General features: G+C 38.0%; 1 protein-coding gene and 1 pseudogene across 2 annotated transcripts; one reads left to right on the top strand and one right to left on the bottom strand.

Annotated features, from left to right (window-relative positions):
* Positions 1 to 6,208: 6,208 nt before the first annotated feature.
* Positions 6,209 to 7,150, top strand: LOC308492560 (olfactory receptor 8B3; the record flags this gene model as incomplete). Its single annotated transcript, XM_081037717.1, has 1 exon — positions 6,209 to 7,150. The coding sequence occupies one exon, from the start codon at positions 6,209 to 6,211 to the stop codon at positions 7,148 to 7,150; it is 942 nt and encodes a 313-aa protein (XP_080893843.1).
* A 353-nt stretch (positions 7,151 to 7,503) lies between these two features.
* On the bottom strand, positions 7,504 to 8,157 carry LOC308492353 (nascent polypeptide-associated complex subunit alpha-like; annotated as a pseudogene). The gene has a single exon. The product of its transcript is annotated as a nascent polypeptide-associated complex subunit alpha-like (transcript).
* Between the last annotated feature and the right edge of the window lie 11,793 nt (positions 8,158 to 19,950).

Raw genomic sequence — 19,950 nt, 5'->3', positions numbered from 1 at the left:
TTATCTATTTGTACCAACCCGACGAACAGTTAACCAAGTTACTATTTGGAAGAGCTGAAAAAACTCAGTGAAAAAGTTAGACCTGAACTGTTCTCCAACAATTCAGGGCTCTTGCATCACGACAATACACCAGCTCACACGGCACTGTCTGTGAGGGAGTTTTTAGCCAGTAAACAAATAACTGTATTGGAACACCCTCCCTACTCACCTGATCTGGCCCGCAATGACTTCTTTCTTTATGTGTAAAAAAAGGAAATACGTATTGAAATATGACATTCAGGACATCAAGGGTAATATGACAACGGGTCTGATGGCCATTCCAGACAGAGTTCCAAAATTGCTTTAAACGGTGGGCTAGGCGCTAGCATGGTGCATAGCTTTTCAAGGGGAGTACTTCAAAGGTAACCATAGTGATATTCCACAATGAGGTATGTAGCACATTTTCTAGGATGAGTTCATGACCCTAATTGTCTGACCTTGTATATGTGTGTATATGTATGTATGCATGTATTATTGTTTCCAAGTTCTGTATATATGCTGTTCTTTCCAGAATATTCCCTCCCTACCATGTTTCCACACTTCCAACTTGACAATACACATTTCTCATTTTGTTCAGTTAACCCATTTCCTTCTTCTGTTTCCCATTTAAATATTACTTTCTCTAGTAAGTCCCCCAGCCTCTTAAACCAATCTCATGTGCCTGGGTACCAGTATATCTATTATATCACTGTGAGTAGAAAATTGTTTATCAGATTCTACCATCGACTTTTAAATTTTTCATGACAAGGCTAAGTGAAATAATTCAGACTGAGAAAGACAAATACCACATAATCTCACTTATATGTAGAATCTAAAGAACAGAATAAATGAACAAACAAAACAGAAATAAACTCGTAGATACAGAAAACAAACTGATGGTTGTTAGATGGGAGGAGTTTGGGGGGTGGGTGAGAAAGGTGAAGGGATTAGGAAGTACAAATTGGTAGTCACAAAATAGTCACGGGGATGTGAAATGCAGTACAGGGAATACAATTAAGTTCACGAACTCATCCTAGAAAAAGTGCTACATATCTCATTGCTGAATATCACTACAGTCACCTTTGAAATACCCTCCTTGGGAAGCTACGCACCGATGCCATTGCCTAGTCCACCCTTCAAAGCAATTATGGAACTCTTTTTCTGGAATGGCCATCAGAGCTGTTGTCCTATTACCCCTGTCATCAAAATGTCTTCCTGTCAATATTTCCTTTATCAACAAGTAAAGAAAGAAGTCATTCGGGGCCAGATCAGGTGAGTAGGGAGGATGTTCCAATACAGTTATTTGTTTACTGGCTAAAAACTCTCTCACAGACAGTGCTGTGTGAGCTGGTGCATTGTTGTGATGCAAGAGCCATGAATTGTTGGCGAAAAGTTCAGGTTGTCTAACTTTTTCACGCAGCCTTTTCAGCACTTCCAAACTTGGTTAACTGTTTGTCCAGTTAATACAAATTCATAATGAATAATCCCTCTGATATCAAAAAAAGTTAGCAACATCATTGCAACAAGTTCACAAACTTAATTGTCAGAACTCGTGTAATCAATAATGTTGTAAAAACTATGTATGGGTGTCAAATGGGTACTAGACTCATCAACAGGATCACTTCATAAACTATACAAATGCCAACTACTGTGCTGCACTCCTGTAACTAATATAAAATAATATTGAATGTCAACTATGACTAAAACATATATTTAATCATGGGCTGTATAGTACAGCATAAGGCGTATACTCAATGATATTGTAATAGCTATATGGTCGGTACCAGATGGGTAGTAAACTTCTTAGGGTTACACTTTGTGAGCTGTGTAAATGTCTAACCATTATCTTGTTTTGTACACCTGAAACTAAGAAATAAATTTAAAAAGTAACAAAACAAAAAAATAAAACAAATACACACACACACACACACAGAGAGGGTGCCAAAAAAATGTATACACTTTTTAAGAAAGAAAAAAACTATATTAGAATTGTAATAATATATGACAATAACAAAAGATGAATACAAGTCACATTTGACTTCTGCAATTACAAGAGGTGCTCAAAGTGGTTACCATCAGTGTAACTTTAATACAGTTTTTTCCTTTCTTAAAATGTATATACATTTTTTGGATATATATATATATATATATATGTATACATATAATATACATAAGGGAGGGAGTAGAACAGTAGAAATTTTATATGTGATCAAAGCTAACACCTTAAATAGGATGTTGTATCTATGAGATATTTTATCTAAGTCTAATGGCAACCACAAAGTAAAAGCCTATAGTAGATACAAAGAGATAAAGAGACGGGAATCAAAGCATACCACATACAAAATCATCATTTCACAAAGGAAGTCAGCAAAAGAGGAAGAAAGAACTAGGCACTACAAAACAGGAGAAAGGAGTTAAAATGGCATTATGAAGTCTTACCTGTCAGTAATTACTTTAAACGTAAACGCTTTAAATTCTCAAATGAAAAGGTATACAGTGGCTGAACGCATAAAAAAAGAAGAAGGCCAACGATATGTTGCCTACCCCAGACTTGCTTCAACCTTAAGGGTGCACATAGACTGAAAGGGAAGGGAAGGGAAAAGATACTCCACATAAGTGGAAACCAAAACCCAGCAGAGATAACTATAATTACATGAGATAAACTAGACTTTAACTCAACAGTTGTCACAAGAGCTGAAGAAAGTAATGACATAATGATGATGATGTAATGATGAAGAGGAGACGTTACACCTGATATCACAGAAAAAATAAAGATCATAAGAAACTATATGAACAATTATACCCCAACAAACTGGAAATCCTAGAAAAAAATGGATGAATTCCTAGAAACATCGAACCTACTAAGACTGAGTTGTGAAGAAAACGAAAATCTGAACAAACCAATAATGAGTAAGGAGATTGAATCAATTATGAAAAACCTCCCACCAAAGCAAACCCCAAATCCAGATGGTTTCACTGGTGAATTCTACCAAACATTTTAAAAAGAATTAATACCAAACCTTCTTAAACTCTTCCAAAACCTGAAGACAGGAAACACTCTCAAATACATTTTACGAGACCAGAATTACCCTCACTCTCTTTTCAGGTAGGACCACTACAAGAAAGAAAACCACAGGCCATTATCTCTGATGACTAGAAATGCAAAAACTCTCCACAAAATTCTAGCAAACTGAATTCTACAGCACACTAAAGGATCATATACTGTGATCAACTGGGATTTATCAGTGGGAGCAAAGATTGTTTAACATACACCAACCAATAAATATGATACAGCAGATTAATAGAACGCAAGAAAAAATCATGTTATATCAAGAGATACAGAAAAAGCATCTGACAAATTTCAACATCCTTTCATGATTAAAAACAGGACAGAGTATGGGTTGCAAAGGATCGTAAGGGAACTTTTGGGGTGATGGAAATGCTGTATAACTTGATTATGGTGGTGGTTATACAACTGCATTATTTTTTGACAATCATTGAACAGTCATCTTAAAAGGCTGCATTTTAAGGTGGGCAAATCATACTACAGTGAAATTGATTAGTAAAAGAAAATTGCAAGAAGAACCAGTTTTAACTATGATCTTCTACGCTCTGCCTCTGACACATTTTCTATTAACTAAATTTAGGTTTGTGTCACTACAAGAACCCAGTAATTTTTAATTCCTACAAAGGTTGAATAAATTGGTGTTATGAAAAAGGAATACTACTCGGCAATTAAAGGAACACATATTGACAGGTGTAAAAATTTGGATGGACTTATGGACAACATACTTTGTGGTAAAAGATCTCAGAAGTTATATATTGCATGATTTCATATATTGTCCTCTAAATAATTCAATTATAGAGATGCAGAAAAGGCTAGTAGTGGTTGCCAGAAGACAGAGATGAAGGTGGAAGGGGATGGCGGTGCCTACAAAGGGGTAAAACTGGGGAATTCACTTACGGTGGTGGAGCAGATCTGTATCTTCACTGTGATAGCGGTTACATGAATCCACACAGGGGATCAAATTGCATAGATCTACACACACACACACACACACACGACACAAACACACGGTGCATGTAAACTGATGAAAGCTGAATAACATCTGTATTCCTCTAGCCTAGTTATCATTATGATACCAATGTCAATATCTAGGCTTTGCTATTGTACTACAGTTGTGAAAGATGTCACCATGGTAGGAAGCTGATGAATTTCAAGAGAATCTATGCATTATTTTAGCAATTTCCTGAAAACCTATAATAATTTAAAATGTTAAAAAAATAGATGCCTTCTCTGATGCATGATCATAAGTTAATACATACATGGGAATATTACAGTTGTGTTTTCTTGAAGTGGAAGCCTACGAACAGTAATTTTTATTATAGATTTGATTTTAACCTATTAAAAGCAAAGACATGCTGAGTTAGAAGAACCCAAGGTAATTAAATTTCTATTAAATAATGCATCGTTCTTATATTAAGTAACATACTGTTAAATAATAATCTCTGAAATGAATTAAAAAGATCCTTTCTTGGTCTCTATAAAATTTTCATAAACATTGATTATTTAAAGGGTCTCACCTATTTAAAAAGGGCATAATAAATAAACTTTGAGGTTCATAAATCCTCATGAACCGAAATCCTTTAAACCAGTATGTTACCTACAATTATAATTAGTGAAATTTTCAATAACAATTATTTGCATCATTTTAGAGGACAACAGAGAATTCCGTCTCCTACGCCCTGGAACTGTATAATCTCTGATGGGAAATTATCATTTACTATCACAATTAAAGTATAAGCACAGGCACCAGTTTCTTCCCTGAAGAGCTGGTCGTGATGGGGATGTCCTAGGGGAGACCTATGCCTGGATTTTTCGTCGGGTCCGACAGAATTATAAGCCTTAAGCAAATGTCATATGTTCTATGACATGGTGGCTCGGATGTCGGTTGTGGTTTCCTTTCACACTCTCTTTGTAAATGTACAACTGGAAGTTAGATCTACACCTCAGAATGACCCTTGGAACATTCAGACGTTGAAATCTATGCTGTGACTCTTTTGCTAGTAGAAGAAGATTCTATGACTACAACGGCTCAGCTTTGTTATTGGAAAAGCCAGCTTTTCTTCAGGGACCGTGGAGGTGAAACACGTATAAAGGGTCAGCACTGAGTTCTGCTAATGAAAGGAGAATGAGTTAATCAGGTGTCTATTTTTTTTCTCACTGTCTCTGTTGCTGCAACATGAGGGAACATATTTATGTTGAATAACAAGAAACCCAAACTAGGGAACCCTGGAGCACTGCCAGCATTGTTCTCAGCAAACCTTCTCTGTGTGGATTCTCCTCAGTCTGGGAGCACACGTTATAGCAGTCCCAAGCGGTACATTCAAATTACAGCACCATCAAGGAAGAAGAGACTTTTCTCTTTCTTAAGAAAAAAAATTGAATTCAAATACACTATATGTATAGAAGAGTTACATGTTATGTGTATACATATTGATACATTTTCCCATGTTTACAGCTAACTTAATCAGTGTAATTATGTTTCTCTTTCATGCTCTCCTACAAAACCAAAGGAAGCATATTCACCTTCCCTTCTTCCATCTCCATCTAGCTAGGATGGAATAGAGGAGGAAAAGGTGTAGAAACATGGGATTGAACACTTAATTATCAAACTATAAGTTACCAGGACTCTCCTCAATACCTGTTATCAATTACAAACTTCAAGGATTCTAGTAGTAAAGTACCTGGGAACCCTATAGACCATGAGATACTTCTTTCTAGGACACAGAACATCCGTATGGTCACAGCCCTGGAGGAATTCTTCTTTCTTGATGGTCATAACAGGGGACCGGAGGGTACGGCAAACGTAGGTAGGAGTAAGAAGTGAAGTTTCAGATGAATGAGACGGGGGAGAAGTGGGGGATACATCCTCACTACAAAAGGTCATCAGCTACTCCATCTTTTTGTCTTCTAGAAAAGACAGTATAGCTGTTTGTTCCCATGCACACAAAGACAGAGTGATGTACACATTGAGGGATGTGTGTGGCAGCACATTCAGACACTTAGGAGGGTCGTAGTTGATTTCAGCCCGTCTGAGTCTCCTTCTCATGAAAGGGTTTGTAAGAGAGAGCTGGTGTCACTATTAATGGAATTTTCATTTGTTTCCACAGGTTTCCGAATTTGAGAATGCTGACGAGAAATGACTCCTTAGTTACGGAATTTATCCTTGCCGGATTGACAGACCACCCAGAGCTCCAGCAACCACTCTTTTACCTGTTTTTAATGATCTACATTGTCACCACGGTGGGCAACCTTGGCTTGATCATGCTTATTGGTCTACATTCTCACCTGCACACCCCCATGTACTATTTCCTCTTCAACCTATCCTTCATTGACCTCTGTTATGCTTCTGTTTTCACCCCCAAGATGCTGATAAACTTCGTATCGAGGAAGAATGTCATCTCCTATGTCGGGTGCATGACTCAGCTGTTTTTCTTTCTCTTTTTTGTCATCTCAGAATGCTACATGTTGACTTCAATGGCCTATGATCGCTATGTGGCCATCTGTAATCCATTACTTTATAAAGTCACCATGTCCCATCAGGCCTGCTCCATGCTAACTTTTGCTGCCTATGTGATGGGATTTGCTGGAGCCACCGCTCACACGGGGTGCATGCTTCGACTAACCTTCTGCAATGTTAACGTCATCAACCATTACTTGTGTGACATCCTCCCTCTGCTCCAGCTCTCTTGCTCCAGCACTTATGTCAATGAAGTCGTAGTTCTCATTGTCGTGGGTGTTAACATCACAGTACCCTGTTTTACTATCCTAATTTCTTACATCTTCATCCTCACTAGCATTCTTCATATCAAATCCACTCAAGGAAGATCAAAAGCTTTCAGTACCTGTAGCTCCCACGTCATTGCTATTTCTCTCTTTTTTGGCTCAGCAGCATTCATGTATCTTAACTATTCTTCTGGATCTGTGGACCTGGGAAAAATTTCTTCTGTTGTCTATACTAACGTGATACCCATGCTCAATCCCTTGATCTACAGTTTGCGGAACAAGGATATCAAAGTTACACTGAGGAAAGCCCTGTTTAAAATCCAGGAAAGAAACTTGTTTTAATTAGAAGTGACAGTCATGTAACATTTTAAAATTTAATTTGTATTGTTGTTTTTCAAAAACAGATTTTGTTTATAACCCTGTTGCTTCGACTTATTATACCATGTGTTTTAATAGAGTTATCATTTCCTTACAGCTAATCTTGTCTCATTTTTGCCTCCATATCTCATGAATCTTGTACCATTCACATAACAAATAAGAAAATATTTATAAACGGAACAATACGCTGACCTTTCTTTTTCATATTCATCCTTTGAGAAGCTATAACTTTGTTAATAATAGAAACAGTACAAATTTCAAACCAAGCTGCAATTACTCTTTGGAAACACCAAAAAAAAGTCCTCGTTTTTAGATGGTTACATCGTTAATTCCATAATAGCGTTTACAATATATGACTGTTGTTCTTCACGGCTCGGACGGCCTTTGCTCTCGACACATTTGCTTGTGACTTGACCAATTCTATGTCCTTACCTTCCACACCGGTTTCATCAACCTCTTCCTCTTCCCTCTCCTCTTGTACAGCTGGAGTCTGTGTGTTTTCTTCAAGGTCTGAGACAGCTTCACCTTGAACTTTGAATTTCTCAGCAGCTGCCAGGCGTTCTTGCTGACATAAATCCTCGATCTTGGCTTCTCCAAAAACTATGCAGATAGCTGAAGCTAGGCTTTTGTAGACATCCAGTTTTGTATGACAAAGAGGATGTTCTTAGATTTCCAGATAGTGACCCTATAACAACCCCTGCCATCTGTCCAAGATCCAGTTTGAAGATAACCTTCCATATCTTTGTTTCCCTCTGGCTCTGTTTTGCTTACTGACTAGTTCTTCATGGATTTTAGCTGCTGCTGCTGCTGCTGCCAGCGGGGCTTGTTGTGTGGTTGCCTGTGTGGAATCTTGTTCCTCGAGCTCTGGTGCTGTTTCATCACCGTCAGAATATGTTCCAGATCCTGTCTCAGCCTGGGGTATGGCAACTCTTGCTTTGTAGCAGGGACAGTTGTGTGGCTTCATCTGGCATTTTGTGCCAGGAAAGTGGAACCAAGATGGGGGCAGAAAGCAACGCTGACCCTTTTTCCCCCATTATTCTTTCATACTTTTTCTGTCTCCTGGGCTAACCCTAATCTAGACAAATATGGTAAATTTCATAAGGCAGAGAAAGTTAAATTTGCAGCTTGCTCATGTAAATACAAAAATGCCGATACCAGAATAGAATGTTGATTCTTATCAATATTATTGCCGGTATAGGCAATAGGATCCAGTGCAATGTCCTCATTACAAACTGTCTTTACAGCTTAAAGTGTAATGAAATCCCCCTGATCTTTTCACTTTGTTGTATTTTTCTTACCAACTTTCTTTTTACATTCTGTCCTTTCTTGTTCCCTTTGAGAATGGCGAAATCTGTACCACCTGTTTTGAGCGCCTGTATTAACCTAGTTCATTAATATTGAAGAGAATATATATACATACACAGAGTTTCCCTGAAAATAAGACCTAACCGGAAAATAAGCCCTAGCATGATTTTTCAGGATGACATCCCCTGAACATAAGCCCTAATGCATCTTTTGGAGCAAAAATTAATATAAGACCTGGTCTTATTTTCAGGGAAATATGACTTATATATATGATTTTTTTTTCAGGGAAACATGAAAAGTATATGTATATATCTTTCATTACCAAAGATAGCATCACTAGAGTCTGAGTAAAAGAATACTACATATGTATCTTAGGATTCTAATAAGGGGCTGGTGACTGGTTTATTAAAAAACTGGATCAATTGCCATCTAAATGATCACAAATATTTTTTTGAAATGAGCATTTAGTTCTTAATGTAGAGTTCATTTATCATTTAAAGGGAAATACTGCATGTTAAGTACAGAGGAATATATTAGACATTGTTTTATTTATCTAATTGTTTTATTTATCTAATAAGATTTATCATGAAAAAAGTATATATTAATAATAATAAAGTATACTCCTGGCAACATTTTGTGAGCTTATTTAAACCTGTGTCTTAGTCCATTCAGGCTGCTGTAACAATATACAAAAATAGACTCTCAGTGACTATTAAACAACAGATATTTACTTCTCACAGTTTGGAGGCTGGCCTTCCAAAATCAGGGTGCCAGCATGAATTGGTGAGGACTGTCTTCTGGGTTGTACACTTCTCATTATATCCTCACGTGGTGGAAGGGGCTAGTAATCTCTCAGGAATGTTTTTCATAAGGCACTAATCCCATGCATAAGGATTCTATCCTCAGGACTTAAGCACCTACTGAGGCCCCACTTCCTAATATCAGCATCTTTAAGAGTTAGGGTTTCAGCATCTAACCACAGCACCTTATCTCACTAATAAGATAATAGACATATTTAAAGTAGATGCTGTTTCCTATAATTTCCCTATTTCTTTAATGCTTTTCCTGTTTTCGTATTTAGAATGTCAGAAATTTTTGGAGTACAAGAAACACTTGTTGAATTGTGTTATATTCATTGAGTGACAACAGGAAATGTTATTGTTAATAATACTTAATAATACTTAATAATTAATTATTACTTAATAATACTTAATAAACTACAATAATAAATAAATACATTAGAAAAAACTTTGGAGTATAATTTCTTTTTGGAGTGTGGACTGCATGTGGCAGCCACAGAGAGGCGTTGCTCACTTCCCTCCAAGAGAAGTAGCTGTGGGGAGCACCACTGAAGAAAAGTCTAGAGCTGATACTCTAACAAATTAATCAAACCCAAGGAAGAGGTGGTGGGAACCTCTGTTTTAAAGCCAGTTGATTAGATATGTGGATAGGAACTTAGACTTGCAACTGGCAGTCTGAGTTGGAGAAGGTTTTTGGAACCGCCAATCTGTAGCCACTTGGTCCACAGAACAAAGATCCTGGGCTTGTGCCTGGTGTCTGAAGTGTGTGTGTGTGTGTGTGTGTGTGTGTGTGTGTGTGTGTGTGTGTGTAAGGGGGCACTGCACCTGTGTAAGACTGAACCCTTCAAGTCTTGAATCTGATGCTGTCTTCAGGTAGATAGTGTCAGCATTGTGTTGAATTCTTGGAAAGCCTGTTGTTGTCTAAGAATTGTTTGTTGTTGTGGGGACCCCCACCCAGTTAGAACTGGGACCAGGAACTCAGTATGTCCCCATTCCCCATCCAATGCTAACAACCATTTCACTCTGTGTTTTCCATGTGGCTTTTTAAAAATACCACAATAAGTGATAATGTACAGTACTTATCTTTCTCTGTCTGACTTAGATCACTTAGCGTGATGTACTGAAGTTCCATCCATGTTGTTCTAAATGTAGGTGCTGATAAGAATATGGTGCAGTATCTATTTCTTCACTATTTACCATAATAACAACATACACACACACAGACACACACACACACACACACACACACAGAGGGTGTCAAAAAAATGTATACACATTTGAAGAAAAGAAAAAAACTACTAAAATTGTAATACTTAATATATGCCAATAACAAAAGATGAACACAAGTCATATGTGTAAATTTTTTTGGCACCCCGGTATATGGAGAAAGAGAGAGAGAGAGAGAGCCCAGAAGACATACAGGCAACTAACAAGAGATAAACTGACCAGTATAAGTTTAAAAAACATTTGTCGAGAAAAGCACATAGTTGCTCTCAGGCTTTCTCCTTGTGCCGATTCATATTTCAGATCCGTTGAGTTTCTGTTTGCATACTTTGTTTGTTCAGTTGGTTGATTTTTCCTATTTTTCCATGTAGTCCTGTGCCTCAGAACTAATTAATCCTCAACACAATAAACTACTGATGTTGGTTTAAAAAAAAAAACTAAAAAAAAAAAAAAAAAAACACATTTGTCTCTGCATATTCCACAACAAAGCCCAAAGACGACAAATGGGTGTGGGAACATTGGAACAATGTTGGTTGTGATTTCAGCACGACTTACCATAACAACAACACAATGTGGAGGGAAAGAGGGAGGGGAGATCGTTCATAGCCATTTAGTAAAGAACTCAAATTCCAGTGTATTGGTACGCTGCAGCACTGTGAATGAGTGAGTGAGTGAATATGTATGTTTGAAGTGAGGTAAACGTGAATGGCGAACTATTCCAGGAAGTTTAAAAATCAATCTATCAGTCAATCAAGGATCACCAAGTTGTAGAACTTCCTTTGGCAGTTAAAAAACGTGTGTGTGTGTGTGTGTGTGTGTGTGTGTGTGTGTGTGGCGGGGGGGGGGGTAGGGGGGACCCGCAATTCTCTTTTAAAGAGCTGATGGAGACCCTGTGATGTTGGCAGAGGCACAGACACATCGATCTATGGAACAAAGCACAGACCTAAGCAAACACGCTTAGGTCTGAAGCACAGGCCATTTCCAAGGTACTGGTTGATGTTACTGTCTGACCACTTTGGGTTGTAATCTGCTCACCTGAGCAGTGTGATTCTTCAAGGCTAAGAATCAGTGCACTTCTTACTTCTACCTACGTTGGCCGTACCCTACTAGTTACCTCCGGTCCCTGTTATGACCATCAAGAAAGAAGAATTCTTCTAGGGCTGTGACCATACGGCTGTTCTGTGTCCTAGAAGGAAGTCTCTCATGGTCTATAGGCTCCCAGATACTTTGTTACTAGAATCCATGAAGTTCGTAATTGATAACAAGTATTGAGGAGAGCCTTGGTAACTTATGGTTTGATAATTAAGTGTACAATCCCATGTTTCTACACATTTTCCTCCTCTGTTCCATCCTAGCTGGATGGAGAAGGAAAAAGATAAGGTGAATATGCTTCCTTTGGTTTTGTAGGAGAGCATGAAAGAGAAACATAATCATGCTGATTAAATTAGCTGTAAACATGGAAAATGTATCAATATGTATATACATAACATGTAGCTCTTCTATACATATAGTGTATTTGAATTCAATTTTTTTCTTAAGAAAGAGAAAAGTCTCTTCTTCCTCTGATGGTGCTGTAATTTGAATGTACAGCTTGGGACTGCTATAACGTGTGCTCCCAGACTGAGGAGAATTTACACAGAGAAGGTTTGCTGAGAACAATGCTGGCAGTGCCCAGGGTTCCCTAGTTTGGGTTTCCTATTATTCAACATAAATATGTTCCCTCATTTTGCAGCAACAGAGACAGTGAGAAAAAAAATAGACACCTGATTAACTCATTCTCCTTCCATTAGCAGAACTCAGTGCTGACCCTTTATACATGTTTCACCTCCACGGTCCCTGAAGAAAAGCTGGCTTTTCCAATAACAAAGCTGAGCCGTTGTAGTCATAGAATCTTCTTCTACTAGCAAAATAGTCACAGCATAGATTTCAACGTCTGATTGTTCCAAGGGTCATTTTGAGGTGTAGATCAAACTTCCAGTTGTACATTTACAAAGAGAGTGTGAAAGGAAACCACAACCGACATCCAAGCCACCATATCATAGAACATGATGGCATTTGCTTCAGGCTTATAATTCTGTCGGACCCGACGAAAAATCCAGGCATAGGTCTCCCCTAGGACATCCCCATCACAACAAGCTCTTCAGGGAAGAAACTGGTACCTGTGTTTATACTTTAATTGTGATAGTAAATGATAATTTCCCATCAGAGATTATACAGTTCCAGGGCGTAGGAGACAGAATTCTCTGTTGTCCTCTAAAATGATGCAAATAATTGTTATTGAAAATTTCACTAATTATAATTCTAGGTAACGTACTAGTTTAAAGGATTTCGGTTCATGAGGATTTATGAACCTCAAAGTTTATTTATTATGCCCTTTTTAAATAGGTGAGACCCTTTAAATAATCAGTGTTTATGAAAATGTTATAGAGACCAAGAAAAGGATCTTTTTAATTCATTTCAGAGATTATTGTTTAACAATATGTTATTTAATATAAGAACGATGCATTATTTAATAGAAATTTAATTACCTTGGGTTCTTCTAACTCAGCATGTCTTTGCTTTTAATAGGTTAAAATCAAATCTGTAATAAAAATTACTGTTCGTAGGTTTCCACTTCAAGAAAATACAACTGTAGTATTCCCATGTATGTATTAACTTATGATCATGCTTCAGAGAAGGCATCTATTTTTTTAAACATTTTAAATTATTATAGGTTCACAGGAAATTGCTAAAATAATGCATAGATTCTCTTGAAATTCATCAGCTTCCTACCATGGTGACATCTTTCACAACTGTAGTACAATAGCAAAGCCTAGATATTGACATTGGTATAATAATGATAACTAGGCTAGAGGAATACAGATGTTATTCAGCTTTCATCAGTTTACATGCACCGTGTGTTTGTGTCGTGTGTGTGTGTGTGTCGATCTATGCAATTTGATCCCCTGTGTGGATTCATGTAACCGCTATCACAGTGAAGACACAGATCTGCTCCACCACCGTAAGTGAATTCCCCAGTTTTACCCCTTTGTAGGCACCGCCATCCCCTTCCACCTTCATCTCTGTCTTCTGGCAACCACTACTAGTCTTTTCTGCATCTCTATAATTGAATTATTTAGAGGACAATAAATGAAATCATACAATATATAACTTCTGAGATCTTTTTCCACAAAGCATGTTGTCCTTAAGTCCATCCAAATTTTTACACCTGTCAATGGTGTGTTCCTTTAATTGCTGAGTAGTATTCCTTTTTCATAACACCAATTTATTTAACCTCGGTAGGAATTAAAAATTACTGGGTTCTTGTATTGACACAAACCTAAATTTATTTTAATTAATGGAAAATGAGTCAGAGGCAGAGCCTAGATCACAGTTTAAACTGGTTCTTCTTGCAATTTTCTTTTACTAATCAATTTCACTGTAGTATGATTTGCCCACCTTAAAATGCAGCCTTTTAAGATGACTGTTCAATGATTGTCAAAAAATAATGCAGTTGTATAACCGCCACCATAATCAAGTTATACAAGCATTTCCATCACCCCAAAAGTTCCCTTACGATCCTTTGCAACCCATACTCTGTCCTGTTTTTAATCATGAAAGGATGTTGAAATTTGTCAGATGCTTTTTCTGTATCTCTTGATATGATAATGTGATTTTTTCTTGCGTTCTATTAATCTGCTGTATCATATTTATTGGTTGGTGTATGTTAAACAATCTTTGCTCCCACTGATAAATCCCAGTTGATCACAGTACATGATCCTTTAATGTGCTGTCGAATTCAGTTTGCTAGAATTTTGTGGAGAGTTTTTGCATTTCTAGTCGTCAGAGATATTGGCCTGTGGTTTTCTTTCTTGTAGTGGTCCTACCTGAAAAGAGAGTGAGGGTAATTCTGGTCTCGTAAAATGTATTTGAGAGTGTTTCCTGTCTTCAGGTTTTGGAAGAGTTTAAGAAGGTTTGGTATTAATTCTTTCTTACATGTTTGGTAGAATTCACCAGTGAAACCATCTGGATTTGGGGTTTGCTTTGGTGGGAGGTTTTTCATAATTGATTCAATCTCCTTACTCAATATTGGGTTGTTCAGATTTTCGTTTTCTTCACAACTCAGTCTTAGTAGGTTCTATGTTTCTAGGAATTTATCCATGTCTTCTAGGATTTCCAGTTTGTTGGGGTATAATTGTTCATATAGTTTCTTATGATCTTTTGTTTTTCTGTGATGTCAGGTGTAACGTCTCCTCTTCATCATTACATCATCATCATTATGTCATTGCTTTCTTCAGCTCTTGTGACAACTGTTGAGTTAAAGTCTAGTTTATCTGACGTAAGAATAGTTGTCTCTGCTGGGTTTTGGTTTCCACTTATGTGGAGTATCTTTTCCTTTCCCTTCCCTTTCAGTCTATGTGCACCCTTAAGGTTGAAGCAAGTCTGGGGTAGGCAACATATCGTTGGCCTTCTTTTTTTATCCGTTCAGCCACTGTATACCTTTTCATTTGAGAATTTAAAGCGTTTGCATTTAAAGTAATTATTGATTTAAAAAAAGTAATTATTGACAGGTAAGACTTAATAATGCCATTTTAACTCCTTTCTCCTGTTTCGTAGTGCCTTGTTCTTTCTTCCTCTTTGCTGAGCTCCTTGCTGAAATGATGATTTTGTATGTGGTATGCTTCAATTCCCATCTCTTTATCTCTTTGTATCTACTGTAAGATTTTGCTTTGTGCTTGCCATGAAACTTACATAATATATTTTACAGATACAATATTCTATTTAAGATGTTAACTTTGATCACATACAAAAAATCTACACTCCTACACCTTCCTCACTACATATATACAAAGACACACACACACAGGGGATGCCAAAAAATGTATACACATTTTAAGAAAGGGAAAATGGTATTAAAATTACACTGATGGTAACCACTTTGAGCACCTCTTGTAACTGCAGAAGTCAAACATGACTTGTATTCATCTTTTGTTATCAGTATATATTGAGTATTACAATTTTAATACAGTTTTTACCTTTCTTAAAATGTGAAATGCATTTTTTGTCTCTCTCTCTCTTTCTGTCTCTCTGTCTCTGCCTCTCTCTCTCTGTCTCTCTCTCTATATATGTATATATATATACATATATTTCTATATATATATAATTATATTTTTATTGTTTTGTTTCTTTTTAAATTTATTTCTTAGTTTCAGGTGTACAAAACAAGATACTGGTTAGACATTTACACAGCTCACAAAGTGACAACCCTAAGAAGTTTACTACCCATCTGGTACCATCCATATAGCTGTTACAATATCATTGACTATATGCCTAATGCTGTACTATACATCCCATGATTAAATGTATGTTTTAGTCATAGTTGACATTCAATATTATTTTATATTAGTTACAGGAGTGCAGCACAGTAGTTGGCATTTGTATAGTTTATGAAGTGATCCTCTTGATGAGTCTAGTACTCATTTGACAACACACATAGTTTTTACAACATTATTGATTATACAAGTTCGGACAATTAAGTTTGTGAACTTGTTGCATCAATGTTGCTAAACTTTTTTGATATCAGAGGGATTATACATTATGAATTTGTACCAAATGGACAAACAGTTAACCAAGTTAACTATTTGGAAGTGCTGAAAAGGCTGCGTGAAAAAGTTAGACGAAAACAAACTGAACTTTTTGCCAACAATTCATGGCTCTTGCATCACGATTATGCACCAGCTCACCCGGCACTGTCTGTGAGGGAGTTTTTAGCCAGCAAACAAATAACTGTATTGGAACATCCTCCCTACTCACCTGATCTGGCCCCCAGTGACTTCTTTCTTTTCCCGAAGATAAAGGAAATATTGACAGGAAGACATTTTGATGGCACTCAGGATAATAATGGTGACAGCTCTGATGGCCATTCCAGAAACAGAGTTCCAAAATTTCTTTGAAGGGTGGACTAGGTGGACACATCAGTGCGTAGCTTCCCAAGGGGAGTGCTTCAAAAGGTGACCATAGTGATATTCAGCAAAGAGGTATATAGAACTTTTTCTAGGATGAGCTCGCAAACTTAGTTGTCCGACCTCGTAATATTGAGGTTAAAGTTTAGGCTCCAGCCCATTTTGAAATTCCAAATCAGACAGCTTCCCCAGGAATCACAGAAAACGTAAACAGGGTGAAATGTTCGTGAAGCAGTGGCCTGGCCAGAAACATCTGGAACAAGAGACACCGTTTAGACATACACAAATGCTCTCTAGCCTGGTTGTTGCTGACTTTTCACTCCCACACAGTGCCCCAGAGCCCAACCATTACTGTCCTGACACCACAGGGCAAAAGCCACTGATCAGCTAGTAAGGGGGATGAGGGAGGCCGCTGTGAGGAAGGTGAGTATCCAGGGCCACAGGAAGGACATTTCAGCCCACATTCAGGGGGTGGGGGAGGGGGGCTGACAAAGCAAGGATGTAGGGGTAGGGAGGGGCCAGGCATTAGGGCTAGAGCAATAAGAAGGCACTGAAAGATTTTGAATCATGTGTGACTCAGCAGATTTGTTTTGAAAAGCTCATTGTGGAATAAAAACATGCCCTTGCCTCTTAGTCTTTGAGACTGTGCCTCAGGAATAAGACCTTATCTTCTAAAGGTCTGACTACTATTGGTTTTCTGTTGTGGTGCTTAAACCAATCAATATGTAATCTGATAGTAACATACCATGAAACCACATGTAATATATTAAAGTATTATAACAGCAGAAGCATCTTAGGAACATTTCCCCAAACTCTTCTTTAGCTTTTTGAAAGAGATCTGTTGCTTTAGTTAAAGATACATTGATTTTTCAGGGGCTTCAGTGTCACAGAGGAAACCGGTCTTCAAGGGAATTTCTAAATTTTACCTCCTTTGTGGCATTTTTCTGGATCCACCTGGTCAGCGGTGACAATCCTCTCAGAGGCAGATCTATGGTCAAACGACTGAAGCTTAGATGTCCATCGATCCCTTCTGATGTCCATATAGTCATGGTTCTGTAAAACTTTCAAGAAAACTCAGCCAGCAGCGTGACAGTAAGGTACGAGGCCAGAGTCCACTGCAGCATGTGGTGGCCTAGGTGCTGTGACAGGCAGTTCCCGCAGGGCTCCCAAGGTTCCTTACACCTGGTGTTCCTGCCCTGTGTAATCTCCTCCCCGGTCAGGTGGGGCCTAAGGGCTCCCTCCTCCCGGTAAGTGATGACATGTCACTTCTGTGATCAGGTTACAAGACATGTGGGAAGCATCTTCTTGCTAGCATGTTCTCTCTTGGCCTCTTGCTTACTCCCTCTGATGAAGCCCATTGCCATGTCGTGAGATGCTTGCTCAAGAGACCTATGAGGAAAGGAACATTTTTTATAGTAATTATGTGAAATAGAATTTGTAGGATTCCTGTGTGTGTAGCCATAAATCTATAAAAACAAAACAAACAAACAAAAAAAACCCCAAAAAACAGCAAATACATATTCTATGTCTGACATGTTAAAAAACACTTGATGGAGGTTTTCTAAAATTTTCCTACACAATTTTAGGGGAAAATGTATTATTGAGGCATTTCAGGCAATTAATAAAAAACAAAACAAAAAAAAACCACTATGATTTCTGAATTTTGTGATGCTTGAGGTATATGTCAACTTTTTAAAGTTTGTACTTTGTTATTTATTTTTTTCATTTTAAATATTAATTTTCTCACTTAATTTTGCACTTAAAATTTTGTATTATTTTCCTTAAAGAAGCCCCCTCCCATTTTATGATTTTTAAGCCTCAAATGACCAGGATCTACCCCCACCCCCTTTTTTTTATACTAGTCCTGCCTTTACTTAAAATTTTTATATTTTGTTCTTCACAGATTTCTCACATTAATTTTGATTTTTCTGAGATTTCCTAAAATATTTATCTTGGGTGCTTAGTTTTCTGATGTCGCCTCACTCTCTTCACCCAGGTCTTGGTTCTCTTGTCAGAGGTGGTTAAAAAGTAACCTGAGATACTGTTCCGTCCTCAGCAGCCAGCTCTTCCTGATTCCTTAGGTTAAGATTGAACTTAATGCCGTTTGGAACACTTTTTAATGTTTTTTTCATACGCCTGTATGTGCACAGATTACCATTGGAAAGTTATTCCAGAAACCAATAACAGAGTTTGTTTCAGGGTTAGAAAATGCAGATAGAATAGGAGCTAAAGGTATAAATATTCATAACCTTACCATCCATCAATAGTCCTGTTAGTTAATATCTTAGTTATCTCTTTCGATCTGCCCCATTTTCACTCCTGCAAACCCATAATTGCCTGCTTCCTTGGCATACTTCTTACCATTTGCTGCTGGGGGTGGTTCTGACTTGTTTCCAAACCTTCTCTCCAATGATCATCTCTCTGCTTGGAGAACAGGGAGTGTGTCTCAGTGGTTTTTGTAATCTTCCCAGAGCGAGGTATAGGAGGTTTGATCTGAATGAAAGACTGAGAAGTTATGTGACCTCCCTGACCTACAGTTTCCTCATCTGTAAAATGGGATAATGCTGATGCCTACTTAAAAAAGAAAACCCATGCAAATTGTTTTGCACAGTACCTAGAAATTAGCTATTGTTACCTATTAGCATAGTGCTTCCATTCATTAAGTCGACACACATTTACTGCATCCCTACGTTGTGCCAGAGACTCTCAGGACACTGGGGACACTGGGGACACAGCAGTCAATAAAACAAACATAAATCCCTGCCTTCAGGGAGCTCACATTCTGATGTCTGGGAGTGGGACACAAACAAAATACACATAAATACATAAAACATACGGCATACCTGACAATGATACATGCTATAGAAAATATAAAGCTTCCCACCTAGTACGTACTCATTATATATGTGTGGATTGAGTCATTTTCTTTCCCCTAGCATTCCCTCTCTTTCCCAAAGTTCCCTCTCCAATGTGATTAAATAACGTCTACAAGGCCTACATTCTTGACATCAGCAGTGTCGACATCATGCTGTGGATACTGGAAGAGGCTGGAAAGGGCTGCAGCACTGAAGAACAAAGCCCAGACGTCATGCAGCATTTATACCTATGACATCAGACGACACCAACAGGTGTTTTGATGCACATACTTCCGGATGGTTACTGTTGTATTCCCAAGCTTGCACTCAGTTGTGATCAATAGTCACTGCACGGTGACATCAGGATAGGAAACAGTCAGCTCTTGAGCACTGTGTGGGCCGAGGAGTCAGCAAGGCGCTGGCTAGAGAGCATCATGAGCCCTGTGTGCCGGGTTTCCCAGCGCTGTCTCCTGAAATCCATGTTTCTGGCTGCCGCTGCGGCACGGACCTTCCACCGTGTTTACCTTTTCTTTGCTCCTTGTAGACATTATTTGACACCAAATTTCTGAGCCTCAATTTTGACCTCGTTCATTGTAAGGCAACATTTGTTTGCAAGTCAGCAGATACCCAAAGGCCCT

This window comes from Rhinolophus hipposideros (assembly GCF_964194185.1).
Source record: "Rhinolophus hipposideros genome assembly, chromosome: 24".
NCBI classification, from domain to species: Eukaryota; Metazoa; Chordata; class Mammalia; order Chiroptera; family Rhinolophidae; genus Rhinolophus; species Rhinolophus hipposideros.
This window is presented reverse-complemented; position numbering and strand designations above follow the sequence as displayed.